This window comes from Oenanthe melanoleuca, chromosome 24 (assembly GCF_029582105.1).
Source record: "Oenanthe melanoleuca isolate GR-GAL-2019-014 chromosome 24, OMel1.0, whole genome shotgun sequence".
Lineage (NCBI taxonomy): Eukaryota > Metazoa > Chordata > Aves > Passeriformes > Muscicapidae > Oenanthe > Oenanthe melanoleuca.
The window spans coordinates 4,712,717-4,733,146 of NC_079357.1; the positions used below are offsets into that span (position 1 = coordinate 4,712,717).

At 50.8% G+C, this 20,430-nt stretch overlaps 1 protein-coding gene across 4 annotated transcripts in view; it reads right to left on the bottom strand.

Annotated features, from left to right (window-relative positions):
- The window catches only part of FLI1 (Fli-1 proto-oncogene, ETS transcription factor), a 91,131-nt gene that overhangs the window by 9,341 nt on the left and 61,360 nt on the right, over nucleotides 1-20,430 (bottom strand). For all 4 annotated transcript variants that reach the window (XM_056509575.1, XM_056509577.1, XM_056509576.1 and 1 more), the window contains 2 exons: nucleotides 16,914-17,117; nucleotides 10,111-10,176 (listed from right to left, as the gene is read on the bottom strand). In XM_056509575.1, coding sequence (XP_056365550.1) covers nucleotides 10,111-10,176; nucleotides 16,914-17,117 — 270 coding nt within the window. The remainder of the gene's footprint in view (nucleotides 1-10,110; nucleotides 10,177-16,913; nucleotides 17,118-20,430) is intronic.

A 20,430-nucleotide genomic window follows, 5' to 3' on the forward strand; every position in this document is an offset into this window, starting at 1 on the left:
GGGGAAAGCAGACACAGTGTGCTGGGGCTGCAGCCCTGGGATCACCCCAAGTGGTGCCTGGGGTCTGTTCTGTGGCAGGTCTGGACGGGCAGGGGAGGGCACAGGAGGCCAGGGTGGCAGTGGTGGCACTGCCCTGGTGTCCCCAAGGTGGGAACAAAGCCCAAACCCCTCTGCTGCTGCAAGCCCAGCACGTCAGGCAGGCCTGCCCAGGTCTGTGTGTCCTGAGCTGCCTCTCCCCTCCTGCAGATCCCACCCAGGGGCTGGTGCTGCTGAAAGGAGAGCAAAACCCAGACTGCAGCTTTCTGCAGGGACAGGGGGCCAAAGCCTCCCCAGCTCCTCCCAGCACATCCATGGGCTGCTTTACGTGCTGGCAGAAAACATGAGAGCTGTGGAGCCTGTCAGGTCCTTCCCTGGCTCCATGGACACGTTCTGAGTGCCCCACACACTCACAGGGCATTTCTGACTGTCACTGTCACACACACAGGGCATATCTGACACACACACACACACAGGACATTTCTGACTGTCACACAGTCACACACACAGGGCATTTCTGACACACACACACACAGGACATTTCTGACACACACACACACACACACACACACACACACAGGGCATTTCTCACACACACACAGGGCAGTTCTGACTGTCACACACACACACAGGGCATTTCTGAGTGTCACACACACACACAGGACATTTCTGACTGTCACACACACACACAGGACATTTCTGACACACACACACATACACACACACACACACACACACACACACACACGGCATTTCTGACACACACACACACATACACACTCACAGGACATTTCTGACACACACACACACATACACACACACAGACACACACACAGGGCATTTCTGACTGTCACACACACACAGAGGACATTTCTGACTGTCACACACACACACAGGATATTTCTGACTGCCCCATACACAGAGGACATTTCTGACTGTCACACACACACACACACACACACAGGACATTTCTGACTGACACACACACACAGAGGACATTTCTGACTGACACACACACACACACACACATACACACTCACAGGACATTTCTGACACACACACACACACACACACAGGACATTTCTGACTGTCACACACACACACACACACACACACAGGACATTTCTGACTGTCACACACACACACATACATACACACACACACACACACACACAGAGAGGGCATTTCTGACTGTCACACACACACACACACACACACACACACACACATACACACTCACAGGACATTTCTGACTGACACACACACACACACACACATACACACACACACACAGAGGACATTTCTGACTGTCACACACACACACACACACACACACAGAGGACATTTCTGACTGTCACACACACACACATACACACACATACACACACAGGACATTTCTGACACACACACACATACACACACACACACACACACACACACAGAGGACATTTCTGACACACACACACACACACACACATACACACACACAGAGGGCGTTTCTGACTGTCACACACACACACACACACACACACACACACACACACACACACACACAGAGGACATTTCTGACACACACACACATACACACACACACACACATACACACACACAGAGGGCGTTTCTGACTGTCACACACACACATACACACACACAGGACATTTCTGACTGCCCCACACACTGCAAAGCTCCCAGGGCCAGCAGAGGAGCTCCAGCTCCTCTCAGCACCAAGCACTGGGCTCTCTCCTGTCTGTAGGTGAGGGCAGGGATGGTGGGGCAGGGACTAGAGCAGGGGCTGAGGACTCCTGTGGCCTTTCCAATGGCTCTGCCAACTTCCCATCACATTTAGCCAGGCCCAGGGAACAGCTGTGTGTCCCAGCTGAGCACACTGAGGCCTCAGAACCCCACAGCATCACTCATCCTGGGAGGAACTGTTTTCAACTTACCACCCCTGCTAATTAAAACAATTCATTAGCACACGTGCCACATGTCATGCTCTTTGTCCTTCCTGGCCAGTGTTTCTGTGACTGTTCCCATGGTTACATGAGACTTCCCAGTCCTTCAGCATCAAACTCTTCCTCTTCCCCTTCAAGACACACAATGTGCTGTTCCTTGAGCTAAGGAACCACCACTCCCAGGGGCAGAGGAGGGAATCAGGAATTCTAAGTCTCTTCACTAAGAGGAAGCAACTCACTGAGTGCAGAATTATTTAAAAGTTACTTCTATTTGACATTATCAGGCTATTTGATTATTTCACAATTGGAAAATATTACCAAGCCATCTTTTGCATCTGCCTTGGTGCAGTAGGACTGGATGATCTCAGAGCCTTTCCAACCAGAATGGTTCCCTGATTCTTCTACATTGCTGTTCACCTGTTTCACAGATCCCAAATCCAGGCCTGGAACAACACCAGCTTTTGACCTGAAGTCAACTCAAACCAAGTGAGAAGCAGCTGACTGCTGGATTTAAATAAGAAACCTGCAGCAGAGATGGATGTGAAGAACAGATTTAGTCTGAGGAGTGTCTGAGAGTAGCTGAGAGCCTGGTTATGAATTGCTGCCTTTATAGAAATACAGATCAGAGGGATCAAACCTTTCTGACTGAACTCCTAAACCAGTGATGGATTAAAGCCCTGTGGCTGAAGCCCACTTATTTCAGACAGGATCTGGATGGTGTAGGAATGGAACTGGTACCCAAGGTTGTGTCCAAGGCTGGGCAGGGCTTGGAGCACCCTGGGATGCTGGAAGGAGTCTGTGCCCATGGCAGGCTGAGGCTGGATGAGCTTTAATGTCCTTCCAACCCAAGCCAGCCCATCCTGGGGGGATTTCCTGAGCTGGCCAGGCAGGGTGAGCTCAGGACAGGGCTGCCCTGTGCCTGTCCCTGCTCAGAGCTCCCACAGGCAGCCCAGAGCCCAGCTCTGCTCCCAGCCAGGCTCAGAGTGGCTCCAGCCCAGGAGCAGCCCTGGACCCCCAGCCACCTCTGCCTCGCCCCTGCAGCCTCACAGAGACACTGCATGTAGAAAAGGAGGAAGGAACAGGAAGATTTTTTTTTTCCCCTTGTTGTTTCTTTTTTTAATACCAGCAGCAGAAATCTCAATGCACAGTGCACAGAGACTGAAGAATGTGTCCTGAGAATCCCTCCCAGAGGCAGCCTGGAAAAGCAGCTGCTGTGCAGGCAGCAGAGATGCTCCTGAGCTGTGCAGGGCTGCAGGCACAGCCAGGGCACACCTCCAGAACCCCAAACACGCCCAGCAGGGGCAGGAATGGCATAAAACCATCCACAGGCTCCTGTTTGAAAAACACTCAAATGCAGAAGTAAAAAAGGCCCAGCCCTCACATCCATGGAGAAAAAGGCCACGCACACACGAGAGAAAAGGGAAGACACACATGCACAGCCAAGGCAGCTCTACAGCTTTTTAGTCATCATCAGGAAAGAAATTAACTCTTGTTTTAGGAAGCAGCCCGAGCACTTCCAAGGCTGGGGAGGGAGGGCCTGGCACCCCAGCAAACACCAGTGCAAAAACACCCCTTGCACTGCACCCCAGGCTATAATAATGGCTCTTTTGCTGGGGGAAAAGGAAGGATAATGGTTACTTAGAAAGTGCTCCAGACAAGCTGTCAGGTTGAATTCAGAGAACTGGAGCCTGCTCTGGGACAGCGCTGGCTCGGGGTGATCCCCTGTGAGTTGGGTTTCCTGCCTGCTCCAGCTCCAAGACAACGAGTCTTTGTTTCCAGCTTTTCTGGTGAAAAAACACACGCCTGCCTCCGAAGAGGGTCAGGGAGAAAGCAGACAAAACACTAACTCTGGAATTTCAAAGGAAAACAATTAAAAAAAAAAGAAAGTATAAAAAGCAAAATCCGAGCGCGCTGGCTACTGTCTCCCCTGAACTCATAAATCCCGGCTTGGCCACACAGCCAAAATGAAAGGAGACCTAAAAAAGCCTCCCCTTTCTCTGCTGCCGAGCTAAAAATGGGATATTTCATCACCAGGCACACAAATATCACTGAGAAATGTTTTAGCAAGTACAGACAATTATGAGGGCACAAAGCTGCAGCTGCTTTTCCTCTGCCACAACTGGAGAGTTTAAAAGCTCTGCTGGAAAAGGGGCACTGACACATTCAGAGGAGAGTTTGTTGGATGTGGTCAATGTTTTTCACTGCAAGTTTTTAGATGTGAAAAATGGCCTTTCCAGGAGAAGGGTTTTGTGCAGGAATTTGAGTGTTTTCCTGAGGGAAACCACATTCCCCGTGGTCTCTGCCCCTCTCTCCCCAGTTCCTCAAAACCTGAACCTGTTACCCCAAATTGTCAGTTTGACAAGAGGGAGGAAGAGTTTTGAGGAGTGTAAAGGGAACAGAGGATGCAGCCCTAATGGTGAGGAAAGCAGCTTGCAGAGACTCATTTTGTGAAGTACCAGGGAACTGGAGTGAGAGAGATTTTAACTGATGCTCCAACACCAGGAAACTCTTTCTCAGGGCCTCACAATGAATATTGGTAGAAAGCCCCAGGAAATCACATTGGATTTCAGAGTTCACTGATTTATTTATCTTCTTAAATTTGCCAACAGCTCCACCAAACACACCCCTTGTACCCAAACAACCCCATTGTTCTCACAACTTCCACAATGCAAACATAAATATGGGATAGCCACAGAATAAACCCCTAAAATCCCCTCCTCCATCTCTGTTCATGCATTCACTCAGAGATTTCTTCCCTCTTTGGAAGGCACCACATCCCTTTTCCCTGTGCTCTGCTCGAGTTTGGGTTGGATTTCTGAGACTTTGGGCTGGTTTGTCACTGTTCTCAACCAAATCTGGAAGGCTCAAGAAGGATCTCATCCCTCTCTGCAACAAGAGGAAACTGCCTCAGTTTGGTTTGGAATTTCTTCATGGGAAGGGTTCAGCACTGGAAGGGGCTGCCCAGGGAGGTTTGGAGTCCCTGGAGGTGGCACTCAGTGCTCTGGGCTGGGAGGGCTTCTCCAGTTTAATGATTCTGGGATTTTGGGGTTGGGCTGGGTGCATGCAGAGGACAAATTTGTGTGGAATGCAGCTTTTGAAGCAAAATGCTGAATGACCTGGAGACACAGAGCCCCGGGAACCCCTCTGGTTAATTCTGAGATGCTGAGCCTCCCTGCACAAACAGCACTTCCCTGGGATCATCACCTGCTGGAAAGCACCACAAATCCCAGCCCAGGTTCATGGGCACAGGGAACCTCACACATCCACACACCAGGATTCTGCCTCCCTGGAGCCCCCAGCTCTGCCCTGGCTTCAGCTCCTGCCCAGCATTTTGCTCGTGTATTAAACACACAAATTACACAGACCCTGACACATTGGAACTTTAAACTGTGCTGGAGCGAGGCCAGAGAGCTCAGAGCCCTTTGGGGACGTGGCCCTTTGGCCTCCCAGTGTTGTTGTATGTGAATATTCTTTCCATTTCCCTGTGCTCTAATGACTCCATTCTGCAGGAGGGCAGTTTAAGGTGCCCCTGGACTGGGGCAGATCTGTGGCTCAGATTCCTGTCCCTGTCTGCAGCACCCACAGCAGATCACTCCTTGCTCCAAAGAAAATGCCCCAGATCATCTCTGCAGTGGGAAGGGCACACAGCTCTCTCCATTTCCCAGAAAACTGCTCTCCAGCCAAGCAATGCTGGTGATTTTCATCAGGGCAATTTACTCCTCAGACGATTTGTCCCAGTGATGCTCAGCCCCATCCCTGGAGTGCTGATGAGGCTGCCAAGGGGAGAGGGGGCAGGACAAGGTTCTGCCAGCCCCAGCTGAGCCTCACAGGGTCAGAGATCTGCACTGGAGCCCCTCGGGCAGAGCTGCATCCCTCTGTGAGCTGAGCTGGCACTGCAGGAGTGACAGGAACAGGGACAAAGGGAGTCAGGTCTGCAGCTGCAGCCAGGGCACCAAAGCCAGCTCTGGGACAAGGGCCAGGCCCCCTGTGCTCCTGGGGACATCCTGGGGAGGCAGCAGAGCCATGTGCTGCAGCTGGAACATCTGCAGCTGTCTGTGCTGCAGCTGCACCTTATTTTTTTTTTTTTTTTTTTTTTCTTTTTTTTTTTCTTTTTTTTGGAACATGTTGTGTAAAGCAGAGTGTAAATGTATGCAAAGGGCTCCTGTCTCTCCCTGGAATCTGCACAAGCAGGCTATTTGCACTAGTTGTGTAGAAAAATTCCAGGAGGAGTGAAGAAAATGGTATTTTTTTTCCTGTCTTTGGCATGTTTGGTACTATTTCATCACCTGCCTTTGAATCCTCAAGGGAAGGTGGTTAGAAAAACTCGTCTGTTTTTATTCACAGGCGTAGAGAGGAGAAATATTTACAGGGTTGGTAGATCCCAGATGCATTGACATGAAGAAAACTGTTTAATCTTTTGAGATGCTAAAAAAACTGTAAAAAAACAACAATCGTAATTTTTAACCTGAAATTCCTTTTCGAAAGGAAGATCATCTTCTGGAGCGAGAATATCATCTTGAAGTTAGCCCATTGGAAAGGAAACAAGGAAAATCCTGTTTCCTAAAATAAAAAACCCAGATGAGGAATTCCAAGCCCAGTTTTATGAGCAGCATGAGTGTGTGCTGTGCTGCTGGGTGAGCACTTCCTTCTGCTCCCCAGCCCCTCCTGCCAGCCTGGTGTGCTCTCCTGTCTCCTTTCCTGCCTTCTTTCCTCAGCACCAACCTCAGGAGTGCTGCACCAACCTCCAGTGTGGAAGGAATGATGGAATTTCTGCCTTGCAGGAAGAAGTGGGGGAGGAATGGACGGGATTTCGACATTCCTACGTAGTTCTTAATTTTTATTTGCCTCTCCCCTGGGTGTGCTGTGTCCTTTATTGACGCATGATGAAAGTTCCATGTGAAGCTGAGGGCTCCACGCTGACAGCAGTGAGCCCAGAGCTCTGTCAGCTGCACCACAGACACTCCTGAGGCCACTAAAACTGCAGGGGGAGGGACATGTCCCCCTCAAATTTCTTTCAGTCTGAGTCACAAAATGTTTATAAATTCAGAGGAGCGCAGTTCTACACAGAGATTTTCTCTTTAAGGAAAAAAAAAAAAAAAAGTTTAAAAATAAATAATAATATAAAAAATTCAGACTTTTCTTGGCTTTATTTTTAACAACTGCCTGGCCTGATGCAGAATGAGCAGAGGTTTGGGTGCAGGGGGAAATTGTGAAGGAGCACATGTCCCTACTTTATTCCCACAGGAGCAAGCCCAGCTTGGATGAAGTGAGGTTTCAATAAAAGACCTTCTGCCTTTCCCCACTGTTCTTGTTAACCCAAACCTGTGGTCTGTCCATGCAGCCACGTTCTCCTGGAGAGCAGAGAGGCGTTTGCACCTCATTTGTGGGGTGGGCAGGAGGTTTCACCCCTTCCCAGAACCTTCTCGAAGGAGGAGCTGAACAGAGCTCAGGGAACAAACCCAATGTCCTGCAGTGGCACAGAGGGAAAGGAAAACCCCAGTGAAGGCTCCTGTCCCTGCACACTGAATTACAGACCCTGCACACTGAATTACAGACCCTACACACAGAGTTACAGACCCTACACACTGAGTTACAGACCCTACACATCGAGTTACAGACCCTACACACTGAATTACAGACCCTACACACTGAGTTACAGACCCTACACACCAAGTTACAGACCCTACACACTGAGCACAGACCCTACACACCGAGTTACAGACCCTACACACTGAGTTACAGACCCTACACACTGAGTTACAGACCCTACACATCGACACGGAGTTACAGACCCTACACACTGAGTACAGACCCTACACATCGAGTTACAGACCCTACACACTGAGTTACAGACCCTACACACTGAATTACAGACCCTACACACATCGAGTTACAGACCCTACACATCGAGTTACAGACCCTACACACTGAGTTACAGACCCTACACACTGAGTTACAGACCCTACACACTGAGTTACAGACCCTACACACTGAGTTACAGACCCTACACACTGAATTACAGACCCTACACATTGAGTTACAGACCTACACACTGAGTTACAGACCCTACACACTGAGCACAGACCCTACACACTGAGTTACAGACCCTACACACGAGTTACAGACCCTACACATCGAGTTACAGACCCTACACACTGAGTTACAGACCCTACACACTGAGTTACAGACCCTACACACCGAGTTACAGACCCTACACACTGAGTTACAGACCCTACACATCGAGTTACAGACCCTACACACTGAGTTACAGACCCTACACACCAAGTTACAGACCCTACACACAGTTACAGACCCTACACACTGAGTTACAGACCCTACACACTGAGCACAGACCCTACACACAGAGTTACAGACCCTACACAATCTGAGCACAGACCCTACACACTGAGTTACAGACCCTACACACTGAGTTACAGACCCTACACACTGAGCACAGACCCTACACACCTGAGTTACAGACCCTACACATCGAGTTACAGACCCTACACACTGAGTCACAGACCCTACACACTGAGTTACAGACCCTACACACTGAATTACAGACCCTACACACTGAGTTACAAACCCTACACACTGAGCACAGACCCTACACACTGAGTTACAGACCCTACACACAGAGTTACAGACCCTACACACTGAGTTACAGACCCTACACATCGAGTTACAGACCCTACACACTGAGCACAGACCCTACACACCGAGTTACAGACCCTACACACTGAGTTACAGACCCTACACACCAAGTTACAGACCCTACACACTGAGCACAGACCCTACACACTGAGTTACAGACCCTACACACTGAGCACAGACCCTACACACTGAATTACAGACCCTACACACTGAGTTACAGACCCTACACACCGAGTTACAGACCCTACACACTGAGTTACAGACCCTACACACCAAGTTACAGACCCTACACACTGAGTTACAGACCCTACACACTGAATTACAGACCCTACACACTGAGCACAGACCCTACACACCGAGTTACAGACCCTACACACCAAGTTACAGAGCACAGAACAGATTTTTGCTTTTTGTCACCCTGCTTGGCCTTTATTAAACCCCATTTAAGGCTCCTGTCCCTACACATCGAGTTACAGACCCTACACACTGAGCACAGACCCTACACACCAAGTTACAGAGCACAGAACAGATTTTTGCTTTTTGTCACCCTGCTTGGCCTTTATTAAACCCCATTTAAGGCTCCTGTCCCTACACATCGAGTTACAGACCCTACACACTGAGCACAGACCCTACACACCAAGTTACAGAGCACAGAACAGATATTTTTGCTCTTTGTCACCCTGCTTGGCCTTTATCAATTCAGCTTCTCTGTGCAGGTTAGGGATGTGCCTCATCCTATCCCTGCCCAAACCACTCTGGGATTCTGTGATCACACCCATCACACCATTGCTCACAGCTTTATCCTGACTGAGAGTCCAGTTTGTCAATAAAAATAAGAGCCAGGAGCAGGGCTGCAGCTGCAGAGGAAAACCTGAAACACCTGCTGAAGTGCACAAAAACAACTCCAAAGCTGGAAGGAGCCTCAACAGGGTTATCAACTTTGAAACTTCAAGGTTTCTAAGCTAGAGCTACATGGTCAGAATTTCTACTAGATAAAAAAAAAATTAAAAAGGGTTATTTGAAACAGGAAATAAAATCAAACTATTCCAAAATGTCAAAAAGACAGATTTGGTTTTCCTTGCTGCTTGAAAGGAGCTACAGATGGGTTTAGAATACCTGTGTGGTCTCTACAGCAGTGAAATTTATTGTGAGAAGGTTTTATCCTTTCAGCTGTGAGCTCAGAGGTTCACAGTGTCTCAGGCCTTGCTGTCTGTGAGATTCCAGCTCTCCACATGAGGAACAGGAAATGTGCCAGCAGCTCACCAGCTCAGCAGAGCACAAGTGACAGTGACACCTTTGGTGCTGGCTGGGGGAGCAGAGTGGGGCAGCACAGGGAGGATTATTCCTTTTGAGCCCTGCTGTGGGTGCAGAGCAGAGCAGAATATTTCCATGCCAAAGACACTATTAACAAGGTCTAGCTTTAACCCAACCCAACCCAACCCAGGACATTTATATGCACAACACTGACCTTCTTTGGTGGCAAGACGTGAGGAATCTGTGTGGGATGGAGTGTTGTAGACCAGCAGTGAGCTACCTGCAAGGCAAAGAAAAGGACTCAGAGCAGGCTGGGCACACTCTGCCAGGGGAACCATGAGGGCAGGCAGGAAATGTTGTTAATGGCATGAAAAAAGCTAATTTTGATCCTAATTAGGCACACATTTTCTATGAAATTAATCTGAAAGCTTGGTAGCTGCAGGTCACACATGCTGCTGTTTCTCCAGTTACAAAAAATAAAGATATTTGTCTCCTTCACCAAGAGCCTTGATGTCCCCCATTGAAAACTGATCAGAATCTATCCCAGCACAGCCTCCAGAAATGCCTGTGGCACAGACTGTGTGACAGGATAAGGAAGAAGCTGTGACAGAGAAATTTCCTGTTTGAGGAACAGGCAGGAGAAAAGGCACAAACTGCACTGTCAGGACCTGGCCATTTTTAGAGTGTCACATGCTTGGTTTGGGGCCAGCAGCTGCTCAGCTCTGGTGGGATTCCAGCATCTCCCGTGCTCTGGGGAACGGGGAGCAGCTCTGGGTTCTGAGCCCTTTTCCACACGTGCAGCACAAACAGAACCCACTGGAAGGGTCTGTTCTGCTCAGCCTGGGGGGATAATGTTCCTTGTGAAGCATTTCCCTCTGGTTCTGCTGCAAACTCCCCTGGAGATGGAGGGGGAGCTCAGGGAAGGCAGCGTGAAATGGTGAAGTGTGCTCACACAGCCCCAGGGCTCGCCTTCCTCGGAGCAGCCTGGCTCAGGGACAGCCCTGTTTGTCCTGAGGATGTGCTGGAGCAGCTCCAACCCTGCCCTGAGGGTGCTTTTGGCTTTTTTCCCCTCCAGAACGGGATGCTGCCCCTGAGCCCTCTGCAGCTGAGCTGAGCTGCAGCATCCTGAGCAGCAGCTGAGCCCTGCAGCCCCTCGTTCCCGAGCCTCAGCAGCCCCTCAGTGCCCACAGAGCATCTCCCTGCCCTGGAGCTGAGCTCAGGCAGGTCCCAGCCGGGTTTGGGTCCTGCAGGTGCTGGGGATGCTGGCCCTGTGCTGCTGTGGGCTCGGTCCATCCCCAAACGGAGCAGGGAGGACACGCAGGCAGGAGGTGCTGGGAAACAAAGCTGGGAGGGGAGGATGGATGGTCCCAGATGCTGCGAGTCAGGGGATGTTTCCTAAGGCCAGGATGGATGGTGAGCAGGAGGTGAAGAGTTCAGAGGGATCCCAAGGGCACCCTGGCTCTGAGAGCTGCCAGCAGCCAAAGGGACTGGCTGAAATATTTGGAGAGATCGGCAGCTTCAGGAATTGAAACAACTCTGTCCACGTAACTCATGTTTTCAGAGGATGGTTTCTGGCTTTGGCATTTTTTTCTCGAATATCTGCGGGGAAACTCCTGTCCACCACTCTCTTCTTTTCGGGTTATTTAAAGCCATCCTGAGTGCGACGCCCAGCCCAGCTTCCCCCTGCCAGACAGGGAAGTGCTGGGGAATTCAGAAACGTGGTTTTCTATGACTAAAGGAGCGGCTGGGGCGGCGGGGGTGGGGTGATGAATAGCACCGAGCAGGATCAACCTATGGCTGCTTTGGGCGGAAAAACGCAGCCCGAGCCGCCGGGAAGGAGCGGCTCCCCCGCTTCAATCGCCCCGAGTTCTCACCTTTGCCCGGCAGCCTGAGGTTTCTGCTGGGACACCACAGAGAGGGAAATGTGTTTCCTATTAAGGGTTCCAGTGGAGGAGGGAAAGGGAGAGAGGCAGACCCAGATCGGGGCAGAGGGAAGCAGACAGACAGACAGACAGAAGCCAGGCTGCTCCTCCCTCTCTCCTTCGGGGGCAGAGCTTTGGCTGCGATGAATTTTCACTTTTGTTCCTGTTCCCCCCCGGGTCAGTGACACCATGGAAGGACCAGGGTTAATGCAGCGAGGGCTGTTCTCCCACAATTAATGTCTGAACACGTTATTTATCCCATGGCTCCCCCACCCTTCCCTCTCTTGCATTTCCCTTGTGTTCACTGCAAAAAGATGGAGAAGGACTGAAAACCAGGAGAGTTTTTTCCCCATAACCCCTTCCCTCTCACAAGGCAGCTCATCCTTCAGAGGGGCAGGAACACCTTGGTCCTGCAGTCTCAGGGTTTTATTTAATTTGAAAATCTTTTTTTTACCATCACCTTCCCCAGCCCTGGGGCCCCACCTGCCCAGCTCCTGCTGGAACCCAGCTCCTGCTGCACTTGGCAGGATGGTTTTGTTGGGCATTTGTAGGAGTTTAGAGTATTTTTTTGGCATTAACACATGGCTCAAAACCACTGGGCAGGTTTTTCCTTCTCACCACAGCCTCATTCTTTCCCCTTCAGGTTCCTTTGTGCACACCCCACACCCTGGCCCCCAGCAGGAGGGAAAGGATGGAGGTGGCAGCTCAGCTCCTTTTGGTCCTCATGGATGCTTCTAGAACTCCCTTCCCTGCCCAGCAGCTGCCTGGAGAGGATTCACCAGGCAGAATATGCTGGAGAAGGATCAATCTGGAGCCCCAAAGTGTGTAGGGATGAACAAAAAGAAAGCAAATCAAGGCATGGCTTCGGGATTTTGGAGAGGGCACCAAAAGAAACATGCAAAAAAAGATGATTGCTTGAGGGGGTGGATAGGGAGCTCCCCAAAAAAGCCACTGGGATGTTTGGGAGAGAGTCCTGCAGGACTGGGCTCTGCACTCTGAAATCTCCTGAGGATGAGACACCAGAATTCCTGCCAGCTTCAGTGGCTTGTGGCAACAGGAAACAACTGCACCCTTCTGATCCCGGCCTAAGCCACAGATTAGAGGTGCTGTGGGATGAGTTTGGGTTACTCTCAGCTGCATTACACAGCTCACCTTGAACCTTCCATTGCTAAAACTGAGACTGAGCTTTTGTTGAGGTCATGCAGATGTTGCTGGTTTATTTTTTCAGTCTGGACTCATATATGTGCCAAAATAATGTATTTCAGCAGCAGCTTTAAGCAAGTTTTCACCCTGATCAGGAGTGTAAAATGCTGAAAACCTTCTGGGAAAGCTCATTTCTCCTTGCTGGGTGAGCAAACAGCTCAGAAAGTTCAGATCAGCTTTGTTTCTTGGGAAACAGACTCTGAAGTTGAGGATTCATGAATCATCACATATCCAGCTTTACATCCCAAGAGCACAAACACCTTTAGAGAGCCTGGGCAGAGGCAATCCAGCCTGCAGGGCTGCAATTCCCCCAAATCTTCCTTACCCCAGGCAGGAGCTGAATGTCTGTGGGACAAACACCCTTCCAAAAGGGGAAAACTCGTGAAAATAGCAGCCCATGTCCCCATGGCACTGAAGGTGGTGTGGAAAAGCCATCAGCTCCTCTGAAGCTGTGACTCCAGCAGGTGACACCAGCACTCAGAGCAGCCTGTCCTGGGGCTGGGAATGGTGCAGCAAGGAGGGATGCTCTGCCCAGCTCCAGCAGACAGGAGCTGCTCTGATGAGCACATCTGGGGCTCAGCACACACAGATTCCTCCTCCTAAAGCTGGGGATGCACTGGGACTGAATTCCCTGGGAAAAAGGAGTGAGTAATCTGCCTGAATCCAGCACAGCTCCTCGGGTTTTGCACTGGATTAACAGCACTGCAGGCACCACCCTGGCAGGACAGGATGTTTTGCTGATCACAAACACTGGAGCTGCAGCAGGGCTGCAGTGCTGGGCTGTGGCTGTGCCCCACAGATCCACCACCCCAAAGGAGGCCCAGTGACAAGGCAGGATGGTGCCACCCTGCAGAGAGCAAAACCTCCCAGGTTTGGTGTTTAAAGGCAAGGTGTGACCCAGGCAGTGCTGTCCTGGGTGCCAGCGTGCCCCCATGCCTTGCTGGCCATGGAGACCAGTGTGACCAGACTCCAGCACCCAAGGGCTGCTGGCATCAAGCAGGAAGTTGTTCCTGAGCAGATGGGAAAGGTGGCCACTGAACCCAGGATTTCTGTGGGAGCCCAGAGTGTTCCTCTGGCTTCCCTGGAAGGTTTAAGACCCCCCTGGTGGGGTCCCCAAAGACCCTCGAATGAGACCCAGGTGTCTCAGGGGCTGGATTTAACTGCTTGGAACAATTTACCAACATTGAGAGAAGAAATGCAAGCTGCAAAAATAAATAGAGTGTAAATTAGACTGTTAGAATGTAGAATGAGCAGATTTCTAGAATGTTTGTGATAAGGGACACGTGGCCAACATGGAGAATTGAGGGTGTGGATACCTCTTCCTCCTGCTTCTCCGTGTCATCCATGCTGGGTGACACGCTGGCACTTTTAGATTGGATGAGAACAGAGCTGCACCATGTAACAAGATTGTATTGTATTGGGGGTCATTTGTAAATACCTAGTACATAATTTAGACTATAAAAGATCAGTCCTGCCTCTGCCAGGCAGATTCTGCCCTGGATGTCTGGCGAGCAGACTGCTGTTCACTGGGCAAAGCATTCCTGAGATAAGGAACAATAAACAACCATGGAAACCTCTAAGAACAGCTCCTGCAATCTCTCATTGATGGGCATTGGAAAGAGCTGGGTTCCAGACCACCTGCATGTCCTCCAAAGGTGATCTCAGGTCTGAGGAGACACTTCGAGATGTAACATTTGGCGTCCCTGGGTGGGCCCGAACCACCAACCTTTCAGTTAACAGCTGAAATTTTGGGCTCATGCCATGAGATGAACGCTGCAGTTCCCCTGGTAGTGCCTTTGGACAGCCCAGACAACGGGACACAAACTGGGGATGAACCTGGGGATGCCACCTAGAGAATTCCACTCCTCTGCCAAGCTGCCCAAATTCAGCCTGCTCCTGTGCTTTGAACCCACCCAACCCCTCTCTCTGTCCATTCTCAAGCCTTATCAATAAGACAATTCAAGTGTCTCGCTTGCAGGTTTATCTGGTGGGAATTTAGAAGCGTTTCTGGTTACCAAGTGCCTGATTTCCCCAGTCAGCAGGTTTGGCCAAAGCACAGAACTGCCTTCCTATTTCCCAGGAAAGTGTGCAAACCTTTGAAAGCTTCCTGTGGGCCAGCAGCTCTTTGCTGATGAAACAGAATTGAATTTGCCAGTGATTGTGGATGGGAAATCGTTTCATTGGCCAGTCATGAGGGACAGAAACTGCTCCAATCCAACAGTTTGTTTTTTTGTTGTGAATCATTTCCTTGGCTCGACTTCTCAAGAAAAATAACATCACCAATCTGTGATCTAACTCCTGTGCCACTGGAATCTGTGAAACTCCCACTGATTTTAGGTAGAGGGAGATCAACTTTCCAGCAAAGTTGGAAGAAGCACCCTAAGTTCTGTATCTTTGCTTCACTGGCCAGAGGAGACATTTCCAGCTGCCTTTTCATCACAATTGGATTTTCTAGTGGAGAAAATACACTTTTTCCTTCCTCTCCTTGCATTCCCACCTTGATTTATGGCACCATCTCCTGATTTTTGAGTGCTTAAATAATGATACTCCTATGAAAGCTGTTTCACTTGGAAAAACAGCAGAGCATGTGGGGCCCAGCTCCAGTCCTCTGGTCATTACAGCACCATTACCCTCAGCACACCTTTATGGGGAACAGGAAATGCTTTTAGCTCCATTTATAGCAAAGAGGAGACATTTGGAAGCTGTGGATGTGATCATGATTGCACAGAAATCTTGGAAAAGCTGAAATCTAAGACTCCCATCACCCATCAGAGGGTGTGCTGTCCCCAGGGTGATCATTCCTGGGATAATGGATAATTTCCAGACTGCTCACAGCTCCTGGGCTTGGGCTTAATAGAGCAAAAAGGGGAACTGGATCCATCCCATATTCAAGTGTGGGGCAGAAAGGAGCAATAAGAGCTTCCACAACCTTTTTCTCATAGTCCTGGGTCATTTGCACAACATCTGCTCCAGTACATTTGTATATGGGGAATGACTCCTGGATTTTCAGCTCTCTCTAACAAACCTGGGCCTGCAGGAGCACAGGAAACCTCCAGCCCTGACCAGTTATGGGTCCTGTTTATGAGAGGGCACAGCTATAGAATCATCTGCCTGACACAAATCAGTTAAAGTCAGGTTTAATCTCCATGGCAAATATGTGTATTTTTATCACACATGCACAGATGTTGTTATCTGTGAGACTTATCTAATCTCATCCAGAGCCCTGCTCACTTCTTCACCTCCCTGATAGCACCAGTAGCTCCATCTGTGTTCATCTAAACTTTCCAAGGCAGTTTTATTCCTCGTTTCCCCGTTTGCTCTCTCTGCTTGCCTTTCTCTGTGGTTTGCCCTGGGGGTCCCACATCCCAGCAGGGTCGGGGTGGGGCAGGGTGTTGGGGAAGATGCAACAGGAAAGCCTCAGTTGCTGAACTACCATGAAACAACAGGATGGCCCCTGAAGGCAATCCCCTCTTGATTGAACAGTGCCCTCGGCCAGAGAGCAACTCCAAACGTCCAAAGAGCAGCTTTTAGAGTTTAAAATAACACATTATGTTAATATAAGGATTCCTATAGGCTGCCTGTAAATGCTACAGAATTTGTATCTTGTATTGCATTGGTTAGTGGAAATTAGAATATTCATCATGGAAGAAGATTTATTGTATTGAAAATGGGAAATCACTCTCTTCTCCCTTTTCTCTTCTTACTTCTCTTCCTCTCTCCCTCTGCTATTACCCCACCACCCTTTTACCCCATTACTCTTTTTCTCCCACCCCTTATCTCTTTTTGTCCAACTCTGGGCAGGTTTAGAAGGGCTCTTACAATAAAGTGTAACTTTTAGCACACACAGAACGCTTCAGTTTGTCCCCACCTCTGCAGGATGGGCAGTACTCACTTTCCCTGAGGTAACTGAGGTGGGAGAGCAGGATTTCCGTGTTGTAGGGGGAGGTGGTGCGCAGGAAGTCGTCCTTGTTCATCTTGCAGAGCTCCTTGCCGTCCATGTTCTGGAAGATGCTGGTGTCGATCTCCATCAGCCCGTACTCCTTGATCGCCCACTCCAGCCACTGGCGCACGTGCTCCTGCGTCCAGAGCGTGGGGTCTGCAGGACAGGCACGGGTGGGCACGGGTGGGCACAGGGGAGGGGCAAACACACACACAGGGTGGGCACAGGGTGGGCACAGGGGAGGGGCAAACACACACACAGGGTGGGCACAGGGTGGGCACACACAGAATGGACACACACAGGGTGGGCACAAGGGTGGGCACACAGGAGGGGCAAACACACAGACAGGATGGGCACAGACAGGGTGGGCACACACACACACACACACACACACACACACACACACACACACAGGGTGGGCACACACAGGGATGGGCACAAGGGTGGGCACAGGTGGGCACAGGTGGGCACAGGGTGGGTACAAGGTGGGCACAGGGTGGGCACAGGTGGGCACACACAGAATGGACACACACAGGGTGGGCACAATGGTGGGCACACAGGAGGGGCAAACACACACACAGGATGGGCACAGGGTGGGCACAGACAGGGATGGGCACACACAGGATGGGCACATGGGCACACACAGGGATGGGCACACACACACACACACTCACACACAGAATGGACACACACAGGAATGGGCACACAGGGTGGGCACACACAGGGATGGGCACACACACACACACACACACACACACAGGGATGGGCACACAGAATGGAGACACACAGGGATGGGCACAAGGGTGGGCACAGGTGGGCACAGGGTGGGTACAAGGTGGGCACAGGGTGGGCACAGGGTGGGCACACACAGGGATGGGCACACACAGGATGGGCACATGGGCACACACAGGGATGGGCACACACACACACACACACACACACAGGGATGGGCACACAGGGTGGGCACACACAGGGATGGGCACACACACACACACACAGGAATGGGCACACACAGGATGGGCACATGGGCACACACAGGGATGGGCACACACACACACACACAGGAATGGGCACACACAGGATGGGCACATGGGCACACACAGGGATGGGCACACACACACACACACACACACACACACACAGGGATGGGCACACAGGGTGGGCACACACACACCCCCACCCCTCCACACTCCCTGCAGCCCTGCAGAGCCCCTGTTTCCCAAGCAGACACTGAATTTCCTGATCCTGCTCTGGCAGGGGGAACAAGCTCTGTGCAGGCAGCCCCACAGCTGGCACAAGGAACCCTGAGCATGGGGGAACTCATGTGCAGCAAAGGGACTCCAAAAATAAAATAAAATAAAATAAAATAAAATAAAATAAAATAAAATAAAATAAAATAAAATAAAATAAAATAAAATAAAATAAAATAAAATAAAATAAAATAATAAAATGGTGTTGCTAAAACAGAGCAGCCTGGTGTGAGTCAGTTATTTGCCCCAGGGCAGGAACACAGCTGTAGCTCCCCTGTTTCCCCATCCCCCAGCTGTGGGGCAGGGTGGGTGTGCTGCCTGGGCACCCCCGGCTCCAGCTGTGGCTCCAGCTGTGGCTCCAGCTGTGGGGCAGGGTGGGTGTGCTGCCCGGGCACCCCCGGCCCCAGCTGTGACTCCAGCTGTGACTCCAGCTGTGACTCCAGCTGTGGGGCAGGGTGGGTGTGCTGCCCGGGCACCCCTGGCTCCAGCTGTGGCTCCAGCTGTGGCTCCAGCTGTGGGGCAGGGTGGGTGTGTGCCCGGGCACCCCCGGCCCCAGCTGTGACTCCAGCTGTGACTCCAGCTGTGGCTCCAGCTGTGGGGCAGGGTGGGTGTGCTGCCCGGGCACCCCCGGCCCCAGCTGTGGCTCCAGCTGTGACTCCAGCTGTGGGGCAGGGTGGGTGTGCTGCCCGGGCACCCCTGGCTCCAGCTGTGACTCCAGCTGTGGCTCCAGCTGTGGGGCAGGGTGGGTGTGCTGCCCGGGCCCCCCCGGCTCCAGCTGTGGCCCCAGCTGTGGCTCCAGCTGTGGCTCCGTTATCGCTGTGCTGACGGCTGCACTCGGCCGTGCAGAGGAGAGGCTGCAGCCGTGGTTACACAGCAATCAGCCCCCGAGCTGTGGGACGGGCACACAAGCTCAGGAAGTGCCCACACCTGGCACTCCTGGGCACCTGAGCCTGGGAAAAACAGCCCCAAGCAGGGAACTGGCAGCAAGGGAAGTGGAATTGTAACTGAGACCTTTCCCACTGAACCTCCAGAAAACCTGGGCTGCTGAAAGCTGAGCTCAGAACAAGGAATTCACAACCCCACACCTTTGCGAGTCTGCTCTAGGAACGACAGATGGATTTCCTTCAAGCTTTGGCAATAGTTAATTGAAATTCTGCTTTCTAAGCACTGGCAAAAGGCTGCAAGTTTTACAATGCAAGTATTCAAGGAAAGATTTATTTTTTTTTTTAATTGAAAGACTTATTTGTCTTCAGTTTTGAAAACAACCCAACATCCAGAGGGCAGAGTCAATGTGTGGCCTCCCTTTAAACACTGTAAAAGACATTGAATGGTGTCTGAAAATCTGCCTTCTTGAAACATGGCTTAGAGCTCATTATGACTACTATTGTAAGCCTAATGTGACATTATTCCTGCTTATCTTCACCCTAATGCGCTATAAATCTCCGTTCTGGATTAAATTAAAATATCCAAATGCCTTTCTTGGATGACTTGGGCCGTGTCTCTGCAGCCAGAGATCTGGGATGATGTTCATTACTGTCTCCCAAATCTCTGCTCCTTCACAAGTATCTCAAGGGTTTGATTTGTGGATGGTCATAAGGGAAGGAAAAGTCCTTTTCTTCCCTTTCCTTCAAAGAGGAGATTCCAAACCTTCTCCTCCACTGGGGGCACTGGAAGTAATTCCCCCTATTTCAACAATGCTGAACTTTAGCTCACCCTTGGTTTTTCAAACACAGGGGATAAATGTTCCCCTGGAGCATTCAGCAGCACAGGGGCTGGTGCCAGCTCCACCTCTGCAGTGACACTGGGCTGTCACTGGATTGTGCTGCTCTCCCCAGGGAGCTCAGCCAGCCTCCCAAACATCAGCTCCAACAGGCCCCAGACTGGCCATCAACCTTTTATTGGCTTCTCCTCACTGCACTCACTCTGAGCTTTTCCTTTTCATCCCAAATGGCAAACAAATGCTTGGGAGTTGTCATCTGTTCATGGTCAAGAGCAAGGAGCTGAATTCCACGAGTGCATTTCCTTCTGGCCCCAGCCCCCTGCCCTGAGAAACCCTTGGGCAAGTTGTGGGCTGTGCACTGGGCCAGCCTTGGCTCCTGTGCTGGAAACTTCCTGGCCCTGTTTGCTTGGATATTGTTTATAAACCTGAGAGGGAAACAGCTCCTCACTCCAGGTTCAGGCTTCACCCCTGAGTGTCCAAGTGCATCCAGAGCATCCTG